This window comes from Fistularia commersonii, chromosome 2 (assembly GCF_037954325.1).
Source record: "Fistularia commersonii isolate RoL2024-O1a breed Wild chromosome 2, RoL_Fcom_v1.0, whole genome shotgun sequence".
In the NCBI taxonomy this organism is placed as follows: Eukaryota; Metazoa; Chordata; class Actinopteri; order Syngnathiformes; family Fistulariidae; genus Fistularia; species Fistularia commersonii.
The window spans coordinates 9,572,405-9,594,449 of NC_141285.1; the positions used below are offsets into that span (position 1 = coordinate 9,572,405).

General features: G+C 42.4%; 1 protein-coding gene across 1 annotated transcript; it reads left to right on the plus strand.

Annotated features, from left to right (window-relative positions):
- The first annotated feature begins 1,115 nt into the window (after positions 1–1,115).
- LOC147236292 (transmembrane protein 121) lies at positions 1,116–14,516 on the plus strand. Its single transcript, XM_086166386.1, has one exon. It carries the CDS (start codon positions 2,340–2,342, stop codon positions 3,288–3,290), a length of 951 nt encoding a protein of 316 aa, XP_086022512.1. The 5' UTR covers positions 1,116–2,339; the 3' UTR covers positions 3,291–14,516.
- Positions 14,517–22,045: the final 7,529 nt, after the last annotated feature.

Sequence of the window (22,045 nt, forward strand, 5' to 3'; positions counted from 1 at the left end):
TTTATAAGTATTATCTTCCAGTCCATGCACTATTATATCCTCATAGGATGAAAAATGTTCCCTTGACATTTAGTCCCACTCCACACGTCTCCTGCCCTTTTTTTCTAATCATGTCACTCGGCTTTCACATCTCTTGCTCTTTCTTTTTTTTCTTTTCTTTTCACAGTAAATCTGTACTTCTCCACCTACCCAAACATCTTTTCTTTTTCGGCGTCTGGCCCGTATTAGTGTTCTGATCCACTGCTCTGTCTGTAGATCAATAGAAAGGCAAGACACCCCCTCTTCTTCCTACAGCCCCCCTCCGGACCCCCCCATGCAAGCAACCTGCTGGGAACCCGGGTTCAAGTATCTCACAGTCAACATTATGGCCTCTCACCTCTATTTTCTTTTTTCTCTCACTTCTTAGGGTCCCTTTTTGACTCTATACCTCCAACAAGAAGGAGAAAAAACATACATCTGTGGCCTTAATGGGATGGTAACAGAGGAAAAAAGGGTTTTCATGAGAGGCAAAGGCGAACCAACCTAAGACAGCAGGATCTCAGTACTGAACACAATAAGGAGGGCGGATGAAGGATGTGAGAAATGCATGTAGAAATAAAATAAAGACGAAGTTCTGCATTCAGACAAGCTGCAAGGGGCTGGCTCCTCTTCCCTCCTCCCGCCTCTCTCCACCTCCTGGAAACGACTTCTGTCTCTCTCCCTCTCCCCTCTCTCTGCAGCTGTGGACTACTGAGCGTCACCTCAACACAGCAAGTGCCTTTACTTGAGCAGAAGAGGGAGCAGGAAGAGGTTTGCAGCGAGAGGGCAAGTGAGAAAAAGAGAGAGGGAGAGAGAAAGAGAGAGACAAATCCCAGGAGTGTTTCTGAACGCACCGCGGAGGAACATCTCTGACATCGCGCAAAGGGCTGAGAAGTGCACAGAGACAGGTGTCGGAGTCAGGGCGATCGGGGGGGGTGGGGGTGGGGGGGTTTCATCTGCCGGCTGTTGATCTTGTGTTGTCCCTGTGCAAAAAGAAAAAAAAAAGAAAAAAAAAAAAAAAGCTGCAGGAGCAGCGGGGAGGGGGGGGGGGACAGAGGCAGACACTGGCGCAGCATCCGGGACCTCGCGGGGGGGTGGGGGGTATTTTACAGCGACAACGAAGCGTAGAGACAGCTGAAAACCTGCTCAGTGACACACGCACGTACACGCCGACGCGCGCGCGCACGCGTTTTGGAGTGCACACGTACACGCACACGGGGGCTGACGCTCACGCGTTTGGGGGAAAGTCCGATTTTTGCTGGCGAAACATAAGAAACTTGCAGACTGAGGAGCAGAGAGGGGGAAATGTTTTATTTGCACTGATGTCGGGAGACAGAGGGAGAATCTTCTGGAGAAGGAAGTCCTTTTAAAGGGAAGACTTATTGCAGATTATTTTTTTCCGACACCGAGAATAACTTGCCTTCTTTTTGTGGGAGTTGGCTGTTTAAAAGCATCTACAAGCACAACACAAAACCACCTCTATTCTCAGTGGCGGAGAATTAGAGCGCGCTTTGTGACCAGTAAGACGCCTCCTGCTGATTCCGTCTGAGCAGTAAGTGGATTATGAAGGAAGTGTTTTGGAATTGCTCTTTTGGTTGAAAACAAAGCAAAACAAACCATCCTCAACATATGTATATATATATATTCATGCCTGGTGGATTTACATCTGACAGAGAAGGAGGGGATCCTGTGCGTTTTTCTCTTTTTTCCCCATGGATTACAGATGGGCTTTGTGATCTTGCAGTGCAGTCTTATGGATGCTTGTTTGCTTCCTGACATTAGGATAAAGTACAAAGAGGGACACAAGTGAGTATTCAGCTGATCCCCCCCCCCCCAAAAAAAAAAAAAAAAAAAAAATCTTAAGCATGTATGCAATCGAGCCTGTGGAAAAGCGACTCTCTACGGAGGAGGAGATGCTGAAGCTTTTTTCTCTTTAAACGATTGACATCGCTTGAGTAACTGATTAAACTGTTGAATAGCATTCATTAAATTATCAGGAGTAGATATGACCAGAGAATCATTTTCCCCACAGTAAACCTATATGTTTACATGACATTTACCAATGAATATAATTTAGTAAATGTGGAGGAATACCGTCTACCTGTCAGGTAGTTTGGGCACACACACACACACACACACACACACAGACTGATTAAAGTGATCTGTGTGAATCTTATTAATGCCACCCGGATTCCATCCAAAGCGGAAGCAATGGAGGGGAACTCTGCTGTCTAACGGTATGATCTGATCTCCCTCCTCATCGGACAAACTGAGGACCCTCTCGCATCCCCTTCGGCGTCCTCTTCTTTCGAGGGGCAAGGATGGTACCTCCGCCTCCGACCAACAAACCCCATGTGTGCCTATCCACCATCCTGATCATGAGCAGCATGGCATTGATTGATGCTTACCTGGTGGAGCAGAACCACGGCCCTCGCAAGATCGGTATCTGCATTATGGTGATGGTGGGAGACATCTGCTTCCTGATTGTGCTGCGTTACGTGGCGGTGTGGGTGGGTGCCGAGGTGCGCACAGCCAAACGAGGCTACGCCATGATCCTCTGGTTCCTCTACATATTCGTGCTGGAGATCAAGGTCTACTTTGTGTATCAAAACTACAAGGCGGACAGGAAGAGTCTGGACGCTCTCGCCAGGAAGGCATTAACTCTGCTGTTGTCCATCTGCATTCCAGTTTTGTTTGTGGTGCTGGTGGCTATTGACCACATGGAATACGTCCGCGCCTTCAAGAAGCGAGAGGAGATCCGCAACCGTCTTTTCTGGGTGGTGGTGGACTTGCTGGACATATTGGACATCCAAGCGAACCTGTGGGAGCCCCAGAAGAAGGGTCTCCCTCTGTGGGCGGAGGGATTAATGTTCTTCTATTGCTACATCCTGCTGCTTGTGCTGCCCTGCGTGTCCTTGAGTGAGATCAGCATGCAGGGTATAAACATCGTGCCCCACAAGATGCTGCTGTATCCAATCCTCAGCCTGGTGACCATCAACATCATCACTCTGTTCATCCGCGGCGGGAACATGATTCTGTACAGAGATGCGAGGGTCTCTGGGATCCTGATAGGGAAGAACATTCTGGCTATCATCCTAAAGACCTGCAGCTTTGTGCAGTACAGGAGACAATTGCAGAATGCTCCTCCTGCCTTTGGGGTTGAGCTGCAGAAAAACTCCGTGGCCCACTCCCGCCCTGCCCCCACTCCTCCCCAGGTCGTCATGCAGGACCAGACACCCCTCCCCGAGGTGACAACATGTGAGCACACATGACAGAATATTGAGATGAATACAGAAGATGTCAGCAGGAATATAAATGACCCTCAGGATGCTGGTAGGGCACAATGTTCCAGACTTTTTAGGACACCTGAACTCTGGAGATCTTCTCAACTGATGCTTGATGGCACACTGGATACTTAGCGAGAGAAAACCTGTGCCGTTCTCCCCCCCAAAAAAAAACAAAAAACAAAAAAAACAACAAATCCATCTCTTTTGACTTTGCTAAAACATTATCATCCAGTGAATTCAGTCGACTGTGTATTTTTTCTAAATGTGTAAAAGAGAAAAAAGAAGCTTCAGCAAGATTAAAGTATATATTTTTGAACTGTGTATTGCATACTAATCCTAAACATAAAAGGTCTGTGTGCTGTGGTGTGTATTGATGTTGCTCGAGTGATTTTTGTAGGGGCTTTAACGTCCAGCAGGCAGCCAATCGGTGAGCTGAATTGATGAGAAAATGACAGTCGAAGCTCTCCATCAAATGAGGTGTGTTTTTACATGTGATTCTTTGATAAAGTATTGTGACAAGATGAAGGAATTCCTGCTCTTTCACTGGGTTTGGGGGCTTTTGTAAAAGCTGGGTTTTCACCCAATCATATGTGAGGTAATTAAGTGTGTATGACCTTTTAACCGGCATAATTAAGTGGGCTACAAAGAGAAGGTCATGTGTTTTTACACTTCTGGTTTAAATTACAACTACAGACAGCATGATTGCTTAAATGGTGAGCCCGCAATGTCATTTATCTTGAGTGTGATCATTACGTCCCAGGCTGGCTATTCTAGTGTAACAAATGGGTGCAGGAACGACATCTCAGCTGTTATGAGCAGTGTTTGATTACTGCAAAGGGTGAGTATGCTTTTGTAGCCACAGGCAAAAATACACAGCCAAGGGGCACCACTGAAAATGGGTAAATGATTCCCAAATAAGGAAACCTGCTTAATATCCTCAGGCACTTAGTGACTATCTGTGGGTATGCTTACTGGCAGCTGTAGATCTCGGGAAGCGTGGTCATCTTGTTCTTCAAACAATAGGACAAAATGGGTGCTGTGGTCTGGTGATGTGACCCTAAACGGCAGCTAAAACGTAATAATCCATCTGGATTATGTTCTTCCAACACCACAGTTGGGATAATTTTACTGTTACATTTGGTGTTATGACATCAAAAGCAGAGGCAGAGGTGCCACAAAGACAACGGTGAACACAAATCAGATTTTTATCTACTTACAAAGAGAGAGTGGCAATTCATTACATCATCATTAATTCCAGAGAAAGTAGATAACAATTTTGCGCCACAGTCAAACACATCCGGCTTTTGAAATTGTCTTGTAATTTGGTTATTTGCCTTCGTATAAACTCTCCAACTACTGCCAGTTTGCATTATTAATAGAGAACTGGCGGTTCATTAAAAAAAACCCTCCGAGTGCAAGGGCTGTGACTACATTTTCATCTTAACAAGCAGCACAAAGAGAAAGGTGACAACTTTTTGTGTACAAACTCCTGGACTCCCAGACTGCTGTAGCCAGCATTATTGGCAGGTTTATTTAGCAGCTTAACTTGCAACATCAGCTGTTATTTACTCATATACAGTATAGTATAAGATTGTATTGTTTTATGTAATGAAGAACGCATTTATCCTTTAGATCCTCTCTGGATGTCCTGAATGATGAATTTATTTAATCTGATGAACAATTCGGAAATTGTTTCCATGGAAATGAGCTGCATTGCTACGTTGATTGTATGGGTGACAATGTGAATCAATATAATTATTTCATATCCCACTGTCCGTATAACAGTTTGAAGTTCTTTTTGTTAAACAGATGACAATCATTGCAGTATGATTCCTTCTTTTAATAATTTCTCTACCATCGAGAAGATAGATTAAACTCAGTCATCAGAGACTCCTTGAACTTGCTGTTCTCTTTGAAGCAGCCTTAATTGTTATTTTTTGTAATAACAAGTCATGAAATGACACTGTGTAATGTCAGATGCATTACTCTTGGTGATGTATCTGCATATAATCGTCAGCTGGCTCTGCTAGTCCCCTCTGCTTCAAATGAGTGACAATATTGCTCCAGAACTGATGGCTACATAAATATTTGCCAAGTCTGTGTCACAGACTTTTTCCAGTCCCCTCCTATGGGAATAAGATAAATGTATGTTGTTGAAAGACCTGTAGCCCTTTATACTCACTGTCTACCAGCAGCATACATTTTATTTTAACAATAGCATTGTTTCTTCTTAATTTAAAAGCTTCCACGCTGTACTTGGAAGTCTTCAACCAACATGAAAAGGCGGCTCCAGACTTCATAACAGTTTCAGGCCTTTGACAGTTTCTGCTTCATGTGACCTGCATGTACTCACAAGTGAGAGGGGGGAAAAGAAGCACAGCCAACTAATACAAAATAATAATTTCAAATGGCAAGACTCATGCACCATAAGAGCTAATAGCAGTTTTGGTTGGATTATCACATATTAAAATTCATTTTGGTCTCAAGTTTGTTGGATTGAAAACGAGCCATAAACAATGACGAAGTTCTGTATCTGCTCATTTTAAAATGAAAGAAATTTCAATTTGGAAATAATGATTGTTGATGAATGAAATAATGATTTTGTAATAAAAAGGGATCATTGTGAGCACAACATCAACAACAATTTCAGGGGGTTGTTATCCTGTATTCATGGTTTTATGATGGAAAAGATGATCTCCTTTTCTGGTTGCCACTAGTGTGCCTTTGGGCTGCCACCTAACTCAATCTACAGCCACCCTCATGTTTTTGGCAGTGCCAGCCACTCAGTGAGTGTTGCATTCATCCAGATGCTTTTTTCTTTATGCGTTGCACTCTCTACTGTTAATAAACTGAGAATGCTGCTGGATGCACCACCACACCTTCCACATTAACACTGACAAAGTGGCCTCTGCCAGGCAAGCTAGACAAACGGCTGCAGTAATTTCACAGTTTGGCCTTCGGCAGTTTCAGTTGGCAACAGAGCAGGGAAACAAATGTATTTTTCATGGAAGGCATGTTAGGGCATCAGAATAATTGAGAAAGAATGCCTAACAAGTATTGATCCCTTTTCTGGGGCGGGGGGCTGATATTAGAATTTGATAAGATCACTTTCTGTAAACAAATAGCATGCTTTCAGGCGGAATCAGGAGGAAATGGATCGCTGCTCCTTTTAGTGCTTCGCGGCCCAGAGTGAAGCAAGCATTCAAAACCATAATGACTGCTCTAATTTAAGTTTTGGTTCTGAGCACAGCACAAAAGCAGAGAAAAGGCCAAAAATATTTTTTTTCTGCAACGTCCCAGACTCATCTAATCCTTCTAAATATCTTAAAATGTGCAAAGGCTTTCCTGAGAAGTGCTCATTGGCTCTTAGCAATACATAACATTGTTTGAAAAACTTTTCTGAACAGTTGCAATTATCTTTCCTTCAGTCATGACACATGTTTTTCTCACATCTTTTTTTCAGGGAACTCTTCCCAAAATTATAGCCATTATGGCTTGAAAACTGTTTCTTGACAGATAACATTTTCATAAAAGTTTGCATTTTCTGAAAGAGGATCTGAGAGCTGCGGTGCTCCTGTAATACATAGACCGCACTATCTTTCTTATGCACTGGGAGGATTAACTACAGTTGTGAAGTGTGAACCCAACGGAGGATCAGGCCCTTGACTGGCAGCAACACTATGATCTCTCTAATAATTAGGTCACTCTGCTGAACCGCTGGCAACTTACAGACGACGCAATGGGAAAGCCAGGTGGTACAAATGAGATTCAGTTACTCACAGCAGTTTGGAGCAATGAATATAAATGAGAAATGAAGATTGGTGTTTCCATATTTTAACATCTGAAATGTTATAAAAATTTTATTGAAATTTAGTGCTGAAAACAAAGTACATCTTCAACAATCCTTTCAGACATTGTAGACTTAAGATTAGATAAGACCCTCGTGATTTGCCTTGTCCGGGATATCTATTTATGTTCTACAGTTTTTGGCTTTCGGCCGCTTCCTTCAGGGGTCGCCACAGCGAATCAACCTCCTTCATCAAACCTATTCTCTGTATCCTCCTCTTTCATGCCAACTGACTCCATGTCCCCTTCCGCATCCATTAATCTTCTTTTTGATCTTCTTCTAGACCGTCCCCCCTGATACCTTCAACCTCAGCATCCTTCTACCAATATATTCACTATCCCGCCTCTGTACATGACCAAACCATCTCACTCTGGCTTCTCTGACCTAATCTCCAAAACATCTAACATGTGCTGTTCCTCTGATGGACTCATTCTTGATCCTATCGTTCCTCATGTTTTACAGTGATTGTGGAAAACCCTTCAGGCCAAAACTAAAAATACTATTTTGAGAAAGCAAACAATGGTGGATATACATGTTTCTAATTATAGGATATAATTATATAATATCTATCTATCTATCTATCTATCTATCTATCTATCTATCTATCTATCTATCTATCTATCTATCTATCTATCTATCTATCTATCTATCTATCTATCTATCTATCTATCTATCTATCTATCTATCTATCTATCTATCTATCTATCTATCTATCTATCTATCAACAATTATAATTATAATTACAATTATTCCATTTCAGCCTGCTCTTTCTGAATCAACTGCTTTGGAGTGATTGAACATTCATGTGTTTAATGTCACTCAAAATACAAGCAATACCAAAAAACAGATAAAAAGCCCCCATAATCATGAATCTAAACTTGCAGTTTGTTGAGTTCCAATGTTTTTGGCCTGTGTAAAAAAAACAAAACAATGAAAAGCTCTTTATTTTTATGTTGTAAAGGAAGGCTGAACATTAGGCATTTGAAATACAGTACAGTACTCAGTGCTGCCTTCATATTCTAGTCCTCACTCCCACCAGTACAAATGCAAAGGTAAGAGTCATTTTCATCTCTGAAATACAGATCAAACATTTGGACATATGGAAGACTACAATCACACATCGAATTAACAAGATTGCTATAAACAAACACAGATGCATTTACACACAAACACGTGCATACACGCACACTCGCACACATATGCACCGTAATTTATTTTCTTGATTGTTACAATTTTGCTTACGATTGTTCTTGTTTCTGGTTCTGTGGCACCACAATTCACATCTTGTCATGCCAGTATGTAAACAATCAAAGAGATCACGACACCGAAGGGACGTTGGCAAGGACAGCAGAGAACAAACAGCCACAGTTTGCACTTTGCCTGCACTTTTTTTTCTGCATGATTACATTTCTGCATGAAGCCTATCCATCATGCATCGTCGGAAAATTCTCTCCTTTGCTTTAACATACTTCTAATCATTTCTTTGTATTGTTTGTTAAGCTACAAAATGAGGAAAAAAACACATTTTGATAAATTATGACTTTTCATCATTAAACGACATAGATTAATTAGAGCATTAATATCTCTCACCTATTTTTAAAGCTATAGGAAATAACTGCTCACCTCTCCTCAGGAGGAGGGGTAACCTTGTCTCAGCAAGGACCAGAAACATATTCGCAAAATACCTATAAACATTCTTTAGTTAGCTTCCGAACATATACTGTGCTGTTTTTCTTGTCAGGTCTTCTTATATAGACCTCATTGCTGCAGGATTAGACATGGCTCTCCAGTTCTTGTCTGTCCACATGGCTTGAGCAACATGGTGAGGAAGCAGGTGGTGAGCTCCAGGTCTGGAGCCAAAGTCAGGCTCCGTTGCCTGATGGTAACTTTTCTCTTTCAGCTGAAATACAAAATAAAGTGGGAAAAGATGATGCAGCAAGGTGCAGCAGAATTGAATAATCTACTGCTCCCAGCAGAAGCATCAGCAAAGAAAGTCTCAGCAACCATTGAAAATAACATTAAAACTTGATTTGCTTGTTGATGATGGTGTACTGTAGTCTGAGGCTCTCTGTTATTTTATGGATGGTAGAGTTTAGTTGTTTTTTTCGGGCAATAATACCCACCTTGTGTCCATGAAGAAATAAAAGTGATTGAGCCATTACAGAAAATTGCAGATGTGCATTTAACATCTAGAAACTGACTGCCCACGACAATGAGAAATGGACACTTTTCACACAGATCAAATTAAAGGGGTTGGAGCCATAAATTTGGATTGCCTCGTGTCTTCTAAGATTGCCCTTTTTTGCTTGTTCAACTTCACTTTATAAAATCTGTCACTTATTTAATGAAAAGGTCAGTTGCCAGTAGTTAAGTATAAAAAAAAACAAAACAAACAAACAAATAAATCAGTCATCTATGTCAATTAAATTGATTTGAAGAGAAAAGGTAGTGATCTTTTACCTGTTCATCCCTGTTCTTAGTGTCCCATCAAATGGCCTGTGACACTGCTAGTAAACTTCTTTTTATATTTGTTAACATATCGGTTGCCCCCAAGTAATAACATTGCCATATTGCTCTTGAAATACAATATGTTGCAGTTACTTCGACATCTGTTTGCCTCGAGGCAAATCTGTATTGCAACCTTTCCGCCGCATGAAACTCGTGTTGACCACTACGTAAGTTGAACACAATAACATACAAAAGCATGGCTGTAAAACAGTAAAAACTGAAACAGGTTGACTGTATACCTTTTTAAATCATGTACAGGTATGTCTGTTAAGACCATAAGAACACACCACATGTTGGGATTTTTACCAATGTAGGCTTCAGCTGATGTTATTTGTGTGATTGGATGTTTCTGCAGCAAGCTATTAAAACACCCTTCGGCTTCATGTAAGCGGTAAAATTTTCATGCTTTTTGAGTAAAGTTTGACTTTAGCCAGTAGAGTTACTCCAGGATTCTACAGGTCCATGTTACCGTGAAGTAAATATTATAGCCTCTCAAAGTAAGTCAGTTTAATTGATCAATGGATATTTGCTAAGATTTTTGATTTTGATTTTTCTGTTTGTTTGTTGTTGATGATTGATTTTATATTGTCAGCCTTGTTTTGTTTGATGTTTTTTTTTGGTCTTTTGTTTAACAGGGCTACTTATTTTCTATTTGTTCTAATGTTAAGCACTTTGTGTATCATGCACTCTAAATGTCAAAGGTGCTATACAATTAACTTGTTTACTTATTGTGCTTATTAAAGCAACACTACTTGATACAGACAAAGGCAGAAGTGTTTCTTTACTCCAGTTTTAACACTCATTTCCCCCATTGATTTTCTTCTTACCAGCTTAAAGATAGCACCTTTTAATTTCTTTAGCAATCTAAATACGTCTATTAGACACTACCCCATTGACTGTGGCACTAAAATTAACAGAAGAGGCTATTTTACATAGTGCATCAATATTAATGCAAAGCATTGAGACCTCTGCAGTCTCCTGAGGAGGCATTTTGATATCCTAGTAAGCAAGCAAGCAAACAAACAGAAAAACATTACACAGGCATAAGTGCCTCTGCATCAACATTTCAAGATATACAAAATGTCTTCCAGAGCCTAGACCAAGAAAAGAAAACTAAATGAATAAGTAAAGATTACTGAACAATCCTCTCAGATGAGAGCAGACAGATCTTCAAGGGAAGAAAACCAAGTCCAGTTGCCATGATAAGATTGACTAAGACCTGGATATCTGAAAACTCTCATAAAATAAATACTGTCTTTTAACTGCACCAGAAACATCTTCGTGCCGAGTAAAATGCCAATATTTGAGCTGCACCTCGAAGGCAATTGGAAAATTGACTTTGCTCATAATACAGTGTAAGTGAATCTGACACTTATTAACCTGCTCTCATTTCAAAAGATCAGCAAATATTTTGCTGACTGACACGTCTGTTGATGCATACATGTTCATCATTGTCTCTTAACATTAGCATGTTTTTGCATCATAATAATAAATTATGTGAAGTCAGCATATCATAAGAATATCGTCTTGAGACAGTAACATAGCATTTAAAGGGCAATGCTGTAAAAATGTTATTGCATGACTGCGAGAGGGAACAGTCTATATAACAAATAATCTGTCAAAACTATTTGATCTTGACACTGGGACTTCAGAAGATACTTAAAAGGCAGCAAAGCTATTGTCAATGTTAACTTGTAGATGTGTAGTCTTCCCATAATAAATTCTGAAAATGTGTGACAAAGATGACATCTCTCTCTCTTAAGAATAAAGTATCAAAGCCACAAGATATCAACATTCAAGAGATGTGTCTGTTCAGATTTTGAGAGATAAAACATATTCACTTAATTGGTCTGTGGGACACTGAAGCTAATCCCAGCTGACACTGGCATTAGATGACTAGCAAGGTGCATCCTTGACCGACTGCCCGTTGATTTCCAGGCTACAAACAGAGTCATGATACTTTCATTCTGTAATTCATTCACATGTTTGAATCATTCAAAGTTTCTCTGATCTTTCCTTTGGACCAGGCGAAGGAATCCAGAGAATCCAGAGAGAAGCTATGCAGGGAGGAATGTGCAGAGTCCACACAGAAAGGCATCTGTTTTGCACTGGAATCAAACCAGCAACCCTCTTGCTGTGAGGCAAGTGTGCTGACCAGTACACCACATGCTGCCTTGATATGAAATTTGAAATTTGATGTGATTTTTAATCTGTTCGGGACATCGGCATTTCCTTTAAGTGTTGTTCACGTCCCAGTGCTGACTGGGTAGTGACCGGTTTGACCTGGGCTTGGTACCTTTCATTTTACCGTATGATGCAAAAACATGTCATCTGTCCAACCCTTCCTTTTTGAACTTGAGTGAGACCTGCGCGAGGAAGATAACGCTGAAGACAGAAGTCAAAATGAGCTTCAAGACGAACAACAACGGCAGCAAAGAGGAAAGAGTTGTGAAAAGTTGCTGGTGTGCCTCCAGCAACTGCATTGCTATGCTAACAGAGAGAGAGCGTCTGTTGTAAGGAGCTCCACTTTTTGCCTTCTGTAGACTTATGGACTGCTGTGCTGACTGACCGGGTGATCACCTTTGTAATCAGCTTCCATTGTGATCGTGCCGGTGCCTGGTCTTTCAACCTCAGATGCTGCTTCTGCATTACATGGTTGTTGACATCCTCGCAGGAGAGCATCCAGTGCTACAGTTTGTGTCGCTTCCAAGGGGCACACAGGGCAGGAACAAGCAGCTAGGCGGAAGCCACTAGCACATTTCAGTGAGGGAGAGGCCTGGTCCGGGAGTGGCAACTAGGAAGGCACTAGCATATACCGGCGGGAGGGAAGGGGCAAATGGGGAAGACAGAGGGAACTAGACCTGAATGACTTGACAACCAGTGAGGCTCAAAGCTCTTGCTTTTAAGCCCTCACTGATTGCTGGGAACCATGACCAATCATGCACTCCCAATGCACAGCAATCCGCAGTAGGTGTGTGATCCGCAAGGGCATGCCTGCCGTGAACCCAACCCTAACAAGTTGTGTGCATCCACATACAATTTCCCACTTTTTTCTTCTTTTCACTTCCCTTGGAAGACTGTGTAGACTTAAATCTATCCCCTTGTGTCCCTTGGACTGGAAATTGCACCCAAAAGCAGCATAATTGACATTGCGTCAGACGGGCACAAGATACGATACATATAAAAAAATAAAAAAAAACATTTGTTCACGGTACATATCAGTCTCGTTTGACATTTGCTTTGAAAATAAAAGCAGCTTGGTTTTGAAGCTCTGACGTTTGCTTGCATTTCATGCACAAACCAATTTTTTCCCTTGTAGATACACATCCAGCTCAATCATGTGTGTCAGCATGTCCACAGTAAAAGGCTAAATCACAAATCCAATCTATGTCATTCAGCTCAGGGAAATTCTCGAGTGTTCCCAGGTAGCTCCAAAAATAAAATAATCTCCTGTTTGAACTTCATTGATCCAATCATTCACTTATTCACATCAAGTATGAATTCTGTACCAATCTTACCGGATGTGCCCGTGGGCTGTAGTTTGCCCACCCCTGGTACATACCATACCATACCGGGTGAATTTAACACTAGTGGAAAGCCACAGTTAAGACGAGCAACCTGTATACATCATCAACCCAGCACGTATTGGGCTGGTAAAACAATGGCTGCGCTGGTAGGTTTAAATATGTTATAAATTGCGATTTTTATTTAGTTAACAATTCTTTGTGCTTTCTTATTCCTCCCAGACAGGGTTCCCTTAATCATATTCTTATTAATTGTTTGTATTTTTATGTCAACTTTAAATGATAAATGTCTCATATGCAATATATATGTCTCAGATTAATAAACACTAAAAAATACAAAAAAACTCATCAAACGTTCTGAATCATGTCAGCTGAAATTTACCTCGGCTGATTCGATTGAAACTCTATCAGAAAACAAACTTGGTTGCTTGTCATCTTGCGGAGAGATATGACATTGCATGCAATATTTCGAATAGGCATACTGATGACAGTGGCTTTTTGGTGCAATGAAATTGAAGCGAATTCCAAGCTGAAAGCTGGACGTCTTGTTCCTTCCGTCTTCTCCACTTCTGCTCACAGTAAATATCTTTTCACTTTGGATTTATCATTATATCTGTCACTGGATCAGGGTGTGCACTGGAATATGCAAGTATTTAGTAACTGTCTGGGCTTCAGATTGTGGGGGGGGGTCATGATATTTTTACAGTAATGGCTGACGGAAAGAAACAGTTTTCTAAAAGCTAAATACCTGTTTTCAGGCAAAAGACTGATATTAGCAGGACAGTTTTGATAATTCAAAGAAATCTAGGGGAAAACTCATATCACAACAAAGTTCAAGCGTCAAATGATATTAAAAGGTATGTACGAAATCTATTTGATAGGTCTCAAAGGTTGGCCGGTTTTGTCTGACAGCTTGGTGACACCTACTATACAAGCTGTCTCCAAAAAAACACATTGAGTGTTCATGGCTTGTCGAGCACAAAACCGCTGAAGCAAGGGAGGTAAAGGATATCCAGGGTACAGGAGCTGGTAGTTTTCTCAGGAGCTCATGCTGACAAGAACAGACCTGAAAGGTCAGTGGATATTAGACTGCTCCTCAACCCTTGTGCTTTTATTTTCACTGCACTTTATGAGTTATGAAAAGACCATTTCTTGATTTTGATGTCTGCAGGAATTCTCTCATTTAACAATGGGCTTCTGAACCACATGAAATAATAAAATTAGCATAGATAGTAAAAGCTAGAAAAACAAATGGAGCATAATTCAGAGTGTTTGAAGTTGAAGCTGCTAATAATTGTTGAGAAGTGATTTCTAACTCTCTGTAAGGCAACCCCCAACACAAACAAATTATTCCCAAATTACACAGTGGTATCTCTTTTGCCCAGGAGTTTGCTTTTTACAGGGGAGAATTAAGAAATAACACAGCAAATCAAAATTGATGTTTAGTTGAATTTGTTATAACCCCTGCAGTTTCTTTTCTTTTCCCAATTGCATTATATTAGCATATAATGACCGCAGTATAAAAATGCTGTTAGAACAGGTTTACTCTTGGCGTTCCAAATGTGTTTATTCTCTTTCTCCCTAAGTAGAATTTGGTGTGAAATATACAGGACTTCAAGCACAAAGACAACCAGAAGAGAGAGAGAGGTCTGACTCACGCTGTGTTTTTGTATGCGGACATAGAGAAGATTCTCAAACAATGACCGTCACATCTTATCAGACTGTTCATCCTCGCTCTCCATGATTTATGAAGTGACACATTATATATAGATACCACTTGGTATCTATATATAACATGTGAATATATCTATCTATCAGTTGTACTCATACCTTGATGTCACTGCCTATGTACTGTGAAGTTGAATTTGAGCTGATGGACACATCCCACAAACACTGGTCTTTGCTACAGCTTGCATACTCAAAGAGTTCTAATTCAAGAACTCATAGTGGACTATGGCACATAGTCTGTTATAACTGACTCAGAACGGTTTGTGAGATGAGTTAAATTCAGTTTTTGTGGCTCCTGCCGTGGGACTAGACTTTGTTGTCCCTGTGTGTTCAGATTTCAGTCAGGGAAAAACATCACAATGGTCAGGAACTGATCAAGCAATGAATGATTTTTATTTGAAAATTTAGAGATACACTTATAAGAATTACGGGGCCTGAATGAATGTCACCCCGGGAGGATCGTTCACCCTCTCTGCACATCCGCTGAGACGCATCCAGTGGATGTGCAGGTGAGGAAATTCTGGCCCCGAGCCAAGGGGGCATGGTCATCTTATACCATCGCCTCAACGCTCTGGTTACTTCCTAATAAGGACTTGCTTTACACATTCTTGGAATTTGGGCACTTGGGGTGCGGGGCCGTGTACCCCCTGTGACAAAGCCACTGGGTGTGCGATTTATTATGTGCGGGGATTATCAGTGGAAAAGTACAGAGTTGGGCATCTGTTAGAGTAATTTACTTCATGTGGCAAAACTGTCTGTAACATATTATCATGTGTGAGAACCATATTCTGTTCTTCGAATTATACCAGCTGTAACCTTATCCTGTTGTACTTCTGTGACGCAACCTGTACCCATGTCTTCTGAAACAATCATATGGAACAGTGCTGGCTGTACTAAAAACATGATTGTTTCATGATTACCTCGTAAGAAGCGATGCCCCACATGCGCCTATCTGGTTAGCTACTATCTTGCTTACGCAATGTAACGACAACCATAACAAATAAAAGCTCATGCTATCGAAGGGAGCTTAGAGCGGTCTGGAGACTACTATGGTGGTGCTCCAACCGACTCTCCTCGCGAGCTGACTTGACTGAACAGACTTGACTTGTCTCCTGTCTTCCTTATAATGTTGATGTCGGCCTTGGAACCCCGACAGCATCCCTTTGTCGTCAAGTGATGCGTCCCTATGGGTAAATTCTAACAGATTGGCAAACTGTAACTGTAAATTTAGTAACGCAGGATTGCTGGATCAAGGTGGGGAATTTTGCAGGCCCCTCTTTTGACGTGAGAATCCTCACATCACACAAAAATAATATAAAATCAAACAAAAAAAACCTAGTGGGTGAAGTCAAAAAACCTGCTGGCCTTGTTACATATTTGCATTTGATCATTGTACAGGGAAATTCTCCACCCGGCCCCTTGGCGTGGGCGGCCGGCACATGAGATGAAACATATACAATGAGAAAAACATACTGCATTTCAACCGTGGCTTGGGATTTAAACAGTCCCTCTCTTGGTGTGACTTTGCCACACCACAGCTTCTGAGGGAGGGGTCTTCTGCGTGATGTTCTTCTATTAGAGTTTGGGGGCTAGGTCTTGCACCGTGCACTCTCAGTTGGACAGTTGTTCTCTTCGTTCTCTTCACCTTCACTATCACTGGAGGCTCAGTTGTCTTTGAGGATTACTACATCACGGGGTGGAGGGAGTGCTTTAGCGCAGCGGTTGAGGTGTAACCACGTCTTATGGCCCTCTACTTGCAGGCTGTGCGATGTTTGGCTTTGCATTCTGAGGGGGCCTTACCACCTTGACATCCACCAACTGTTCTTGAATCTCTTCATGTACACCCAGTTGAGTACCTCGTTTTCTTGGTCTGGTTTTTCTTTCTCTGCTTCAGGCCTGCGGGAAGAGAGAAACGCTACAGAATCTGTTAGTGCAGCCCAATATGCTTCAGATATCACTGGAAGGGGCCTTGCAACCGTTTGAACCTCCCCTGCCGGATGTTCGTACCCTCACCCGGTATGCAAATGATGTGGCATGTAGGCCCACCTGTCATTCAGGGGTGTGTTTTTTCTAGAGAACTTGTAGCCATTGTCCGCTAGTTGTAGAAGGATATTTCTGGTGGGTTCTAGACAAGATTGAGGATTCGTAGCTGCAATTAGGATGTCATCCACACATTGGATGACCTAAACTCCATCAGGGAGTTGTTCATTGTTCAACAAATTTTGGAGGCAATGATTGAAAATGCCAGGGGGGTTAGTCATGCCCTGGGGGAGTCGAGTGCACCTATACTTGTTATTGTCGTATAAGAATGCGAATTGGTCTCGGCTGTTCGCATGCAGAGGGACGCAGAAAAAAAAAATGGATAAATCGAGAACCGTAAACCATGTTTGGGCAGGCGTTACGGTATTAAGCATAACCAGTGGATCGGGAACTACTTCTAAAGCCGTTACGCACTGTGCATTTACTTCTCTTAAGTTGTGTACCATTTTCCAGGATCCATCAGTCTTTTTGACTGGCAGCAATGAGGTGTTTGAGGCTGACGAGTGGGAATCAATATATCAGCTTCTATCAAACCGGTTGTGGTATCACGAACTCTCTACGGTTTCTCTGGTTAAAGCGGATATTACGGCTTATAAATTATGCCCCGTTTGAATGCAAGCTTGATGGGCTGGTTATCGATTGTCCCTACATCAAAACTGCCCTTAGACCATACATGGTCAGGGATCCCCGATAGCATGGCAGGGTGATCAGTTTTCACTTGTCCATGGAATCTCTCTAAATCTCTATCTTGTGGAGTGGATTCGTTTGTGGTATTGGATGCAATCTGATGATATGGCTTGGATGGTGAGTAAGTAGCTTGTGGTATCTGGGTCTGCACCCAATTAGATAGCATGGACCCTTGTGTAGTCATGGGACCTAAATTCTTTACTTCACCCCTGATATTTAGTAAGCGTGAGCAATGAGGCACAGCCATGTCAGACATTTGATACCACTACATTTGTTCGGGTGTCAAATTGGCAATTGCTGCCACCCCTGACTTCCCGACAATGATATCACCCATTCGTATTGGGGTTGGAATTTGTTCAGACGCTGCAGCCCATCGTTCTGCATAGGGTTCGTCATCTTCTCTAGTATAGTACATTGTTATGTGCGAGGGGTCTGGTGGTAGACCATAAGAACCCATTTCCATGATCCATAGCTTCTACTGTTAGAAGGAGGAAAGTAGTCCTGGGAGTTCTTTTGTCTCTGGTTTTAACAACATCCAGTAGATATGGGCCTGTGTTGTTTCCTCATGCGGCTGGGGGCCGTCCAGGACCATGAGTAGCGTGTCTTCTGTGGGAATTGTCGACGCTACTTCAGTTCCATCTGGAAACATAACCTTGATGCCATCGCGTGAGCAGAAACTGGAGGCACTCAACTTTTGGAGAAGACCCTGGCCGCAAAGTGGCTGAGGACGGCAATAAGGAGAGAGTGACATAAAGTTTGTGCTGCACAGGAGACCATAGCCGGACGTGAGAGAGGCAGTCTTGTCTTGGTCCCCGAAACCCCACCACGGTCATAAAAGCAGAAGATGATTTTGGTGCCAGTGCAGCAGGTAAGGTAGACAGGGTGGCTCCTATATCCACCAATGCCAGTATCGCCTTGCTGTCCACTGGGAGTTTGAGCTGTGGTTTTGCCGTGGGGTTTGGGCACCCTTACTGGTTATTTGATGGATGTTGCTGTGGTGCCAGGGGTGCTAGCGGTGCCTGATACACTGTTGGACCTTGTTGCAATTGGATTGCTGGAGCTTGTGGCGCAGATTGCCACTGAACTGCCTGCTGTGGTGGTCCTCACTGTTGTTGTGGGCAGGGTTGTGGTTGCTGTTGTGCGTTTGGACAGAGTCGCCAAAGATGACCCATGATTCCACACTGGAAGCATGGACCATGTTGGGTCTGGCCCCCCCTTTGGACCCCTCGACCCATCTCTCGTCCTCGTCCCTGCTGAGCATCGCGGGGTCCACCTAATGGAGCACAATGGGGTGCAGTTTGTCGGTAGCATGGGTATGGGGTCACAAAAGACCACTGCTGCTGGTTGAACCAACGGGGTCTGAGCAGGCGGGGATGTTGGAGCCTGTTTGGGTTCTGAGGCCTTCTTCTGCGCCTCGCTGAGCTGGAGTTGCAATAACATGTTCAGTGTGGATTCTTGATTAGCTTTTACTCTCTTTTACTTATCTATATGTCTGTCCACTGCATGCGCGACTTTTAGGGAAAACTGTGTCCAGTCGCACCCCATCAACAGGGGGTCGTCTTTAAGTACTTCTGATACTGTGTCGGGTAACCTGTTTAACACCGCCATCCGGAACCATGCTACTGCAAACTCACTTGGTGATCCCTGCGGGCATGTTCCCACAGCAGATTCCCAATCACCTGCCGCTCACATCAGGAAGACTACTCCAGATTCGCCATCTTTTGGGGAGTATTTAACCCTCATATTATGTTAAGGATCAATTTGACCCATTGGGTCAATGGGTGAAATGGGTCAAATTGACCCCTAACATAATATGAGGGTTAACAGCCGCTGCATGTGTCCAAGTGCATGGAAATGCTTCCCTAATGGCATCATGCAGGGTACTTTGGACCAGTCTAAGTGGTGTTTTGTACCCTAGGGCACTTGTGCCTGCTTTCTTTTCTATATCAGAGATTATGGATGCAGTCACGCCGCAAGCATCCAAAATGCTGCGTACATCTCCCAAGGCCAGACTCGTCCCTGTAGTAACATTCATTAATTTGGTGATCCAGGCCCCCCGCCTTGGCTGATTGGGGGCAGTCTGTCCACTATGGCAGCCGCATCTGTCTTTGCATAGGGCTTACAACGTTCTTGGCCCTGATTATGTTTTACTAGGGGCATCACACTGAGTTTTTCGGGTTCTGGGGTATTAGTCCCAGGCGGGCATGCTCTGAACGAATCATCATCACCATCTGTGCACTCTGACTCCGTTCTGCTCTTCCCTCACTGTGGGACCTACTTTTGCCATGACTTGCTCCTGCTTTTGTGGCTCAGCCTTTGACCTTGTTATCATTTGCCCTGTGATCACAACATCCTGCTTTTCATCCTGTCCTCCACTTAATTGTCTTGACTAACCTTGGACCCTCTGCTTGCCTTTTGATTGCGTCGCTGTTGTTTTGTTTGTCTGGTGTCCTGCTTCATTTGAGAGTGCCACTAAAATGTCTCGATGCCTCTGGTAATTTTCCCAGGCCTCTTTTACCCTTGATCGGAACTCCTTCACGCACTTTAGTGCTGCACTTTTGTCTTGTTCTAACTCAACGACGTGCGGTGAGGTTCATGGCTGGTGAGGCACTGACGTCATTGGTCAGATTTACAAACATATGAACCCTACGGAGTAGCTTATTCACCATTTTATTGGCAGCAGTTAACATGTTTTGTTTGAAATATCATATCAGCATTCTTTACATGTAAAAACTGTAGCATAGAAAAAAAGCACATAAAAAACATTATTATCTCTTACCTTTACATGTAAATGAAGACCATGCGCTGCTGAGCGGCGCTGAGCGGTTTTCCGTTACCATAGCATTGTGGATGCTGATGTTGAGTCTTTGCTGTTCATTCAAAGCCAAATCTATCCTTGACAACTCAAATGTTTTTAGTGCGATTTGACTTTGAATGCGAGTGGCCAACCGCTCATGTTTGATTGTCAGAAGTTGAGAAAAGAATGCAGGAAAAGCAGAAAAGTTGCTTTCTTACTGGACATTACATTACATTACATTACAGTACATTACATTACATTACATTACATTTGGCAGAAGCTTTTATCCAAAGCGACTTACAATAGAGGACATAGGGACTGCAAATAACACTTGCAAATACAAGATGCACAGGAGATATACAGAACAGTAAGCTTGGGTTAGTGAGTTTTTTTTGTTTTTTTTTTGACAAAGACATACACAAACGTACACACACACACACACACAGACACACTGCATAACCTAACTTGGTGCCTAACCTGATCTGGGGCATCAGCGCAGTAAGAAGTCCTAAAAGAGAAAAGTTTTTACCTGTTTCTTGAAGGTAGAGATAGATGATGCTAGTCTTGTTGCTTCTGGAAGTTTGTTCCACCACTGAGGTAGTAGAACTGAGAACAGTTTTGCCTGAGATTGCTTAGAGCATCCACACAGCCAGCCTTTTCGTGTGTATCACTCCGTTTGAAAAGACAGAGTCTTCCGTCTCGTAGTCTGAAGCAAATTTGTTAGTGCCGGCATCGGTCTTCCCTTACTTATTATCTCCTGCTTTGACTGAAAGTCCAGTTCAGAGAATTCTTTCAGTTTAGCTATATAATCCTCCATTTTGGGAATAAAGCCAAGCAAGAGGAAAAAATAACTGGATGGCTGCACTTGACTTGCTAACTGTTTACAGTAGCTTGGTATTGCAAATTCTATTATTCTTTAGCTGAGTAGTAAAAAGGATCTATGGGATCACCAGTGCCCCCTACCGTGAGGCCCCATCACTGCGTGCCTCACTTAGTGTGTCTTCGCTGACGCTGTACGATCGCTCAGCACAAGACACACGTTATGGTTGTTGACAAAAAAAATTATACACATCAGCTAAAGTATGAAGATTTAGTTCATATACTAGTGCTCGAAGTGTTTGAAAATTTTAATAGTGACATCCACGGAGACAGCAATACGATTTCAGCCGCGTTGCATGGCAGCGCAATTATTGCGCAATCCATAGCGGGGCTCCGCTGGCTGCCGTGTCAAATGCACGGCTCTTCTTCATATCTAAATGCTAAATGTAATTTTTTTTCAGCGATTTTGAAAAAAAATGACTAAAAATTGTGAAGTTAGGTTGAAAATAAATTTATAGTACAAATCACTGAATAAATAGAACCATTCAAATTATTTTTTGATTTTACTTTTTTTCTTTCCATGATGCCAGGTGAGGCCCGGCCTCACCTGCCTCTACTGACTGCACGTCACTGTTCTAACTGCACTCGCTCCAGCGGGTCCTTGCAGCGACTAAAGGCTGTTTCCACCCATTCGTGTACTTTTTCAGCACCAGCCAGAAGAGCTTTGTTTCTATCATACTCATCAGTCCACTATTCCATCATGGTTTCACACTGCCTCATACGTTTGTCG

What these genes read in the sequence shown, in the direction of transcription:
- LOC147236292 (XM_086166386.1), top strand. Translation starts at nt 2,340, where the DNA reads ATGGTACCTCCGCCTCCGACCAACAAACCCCATGTGTGCCTATCCACC.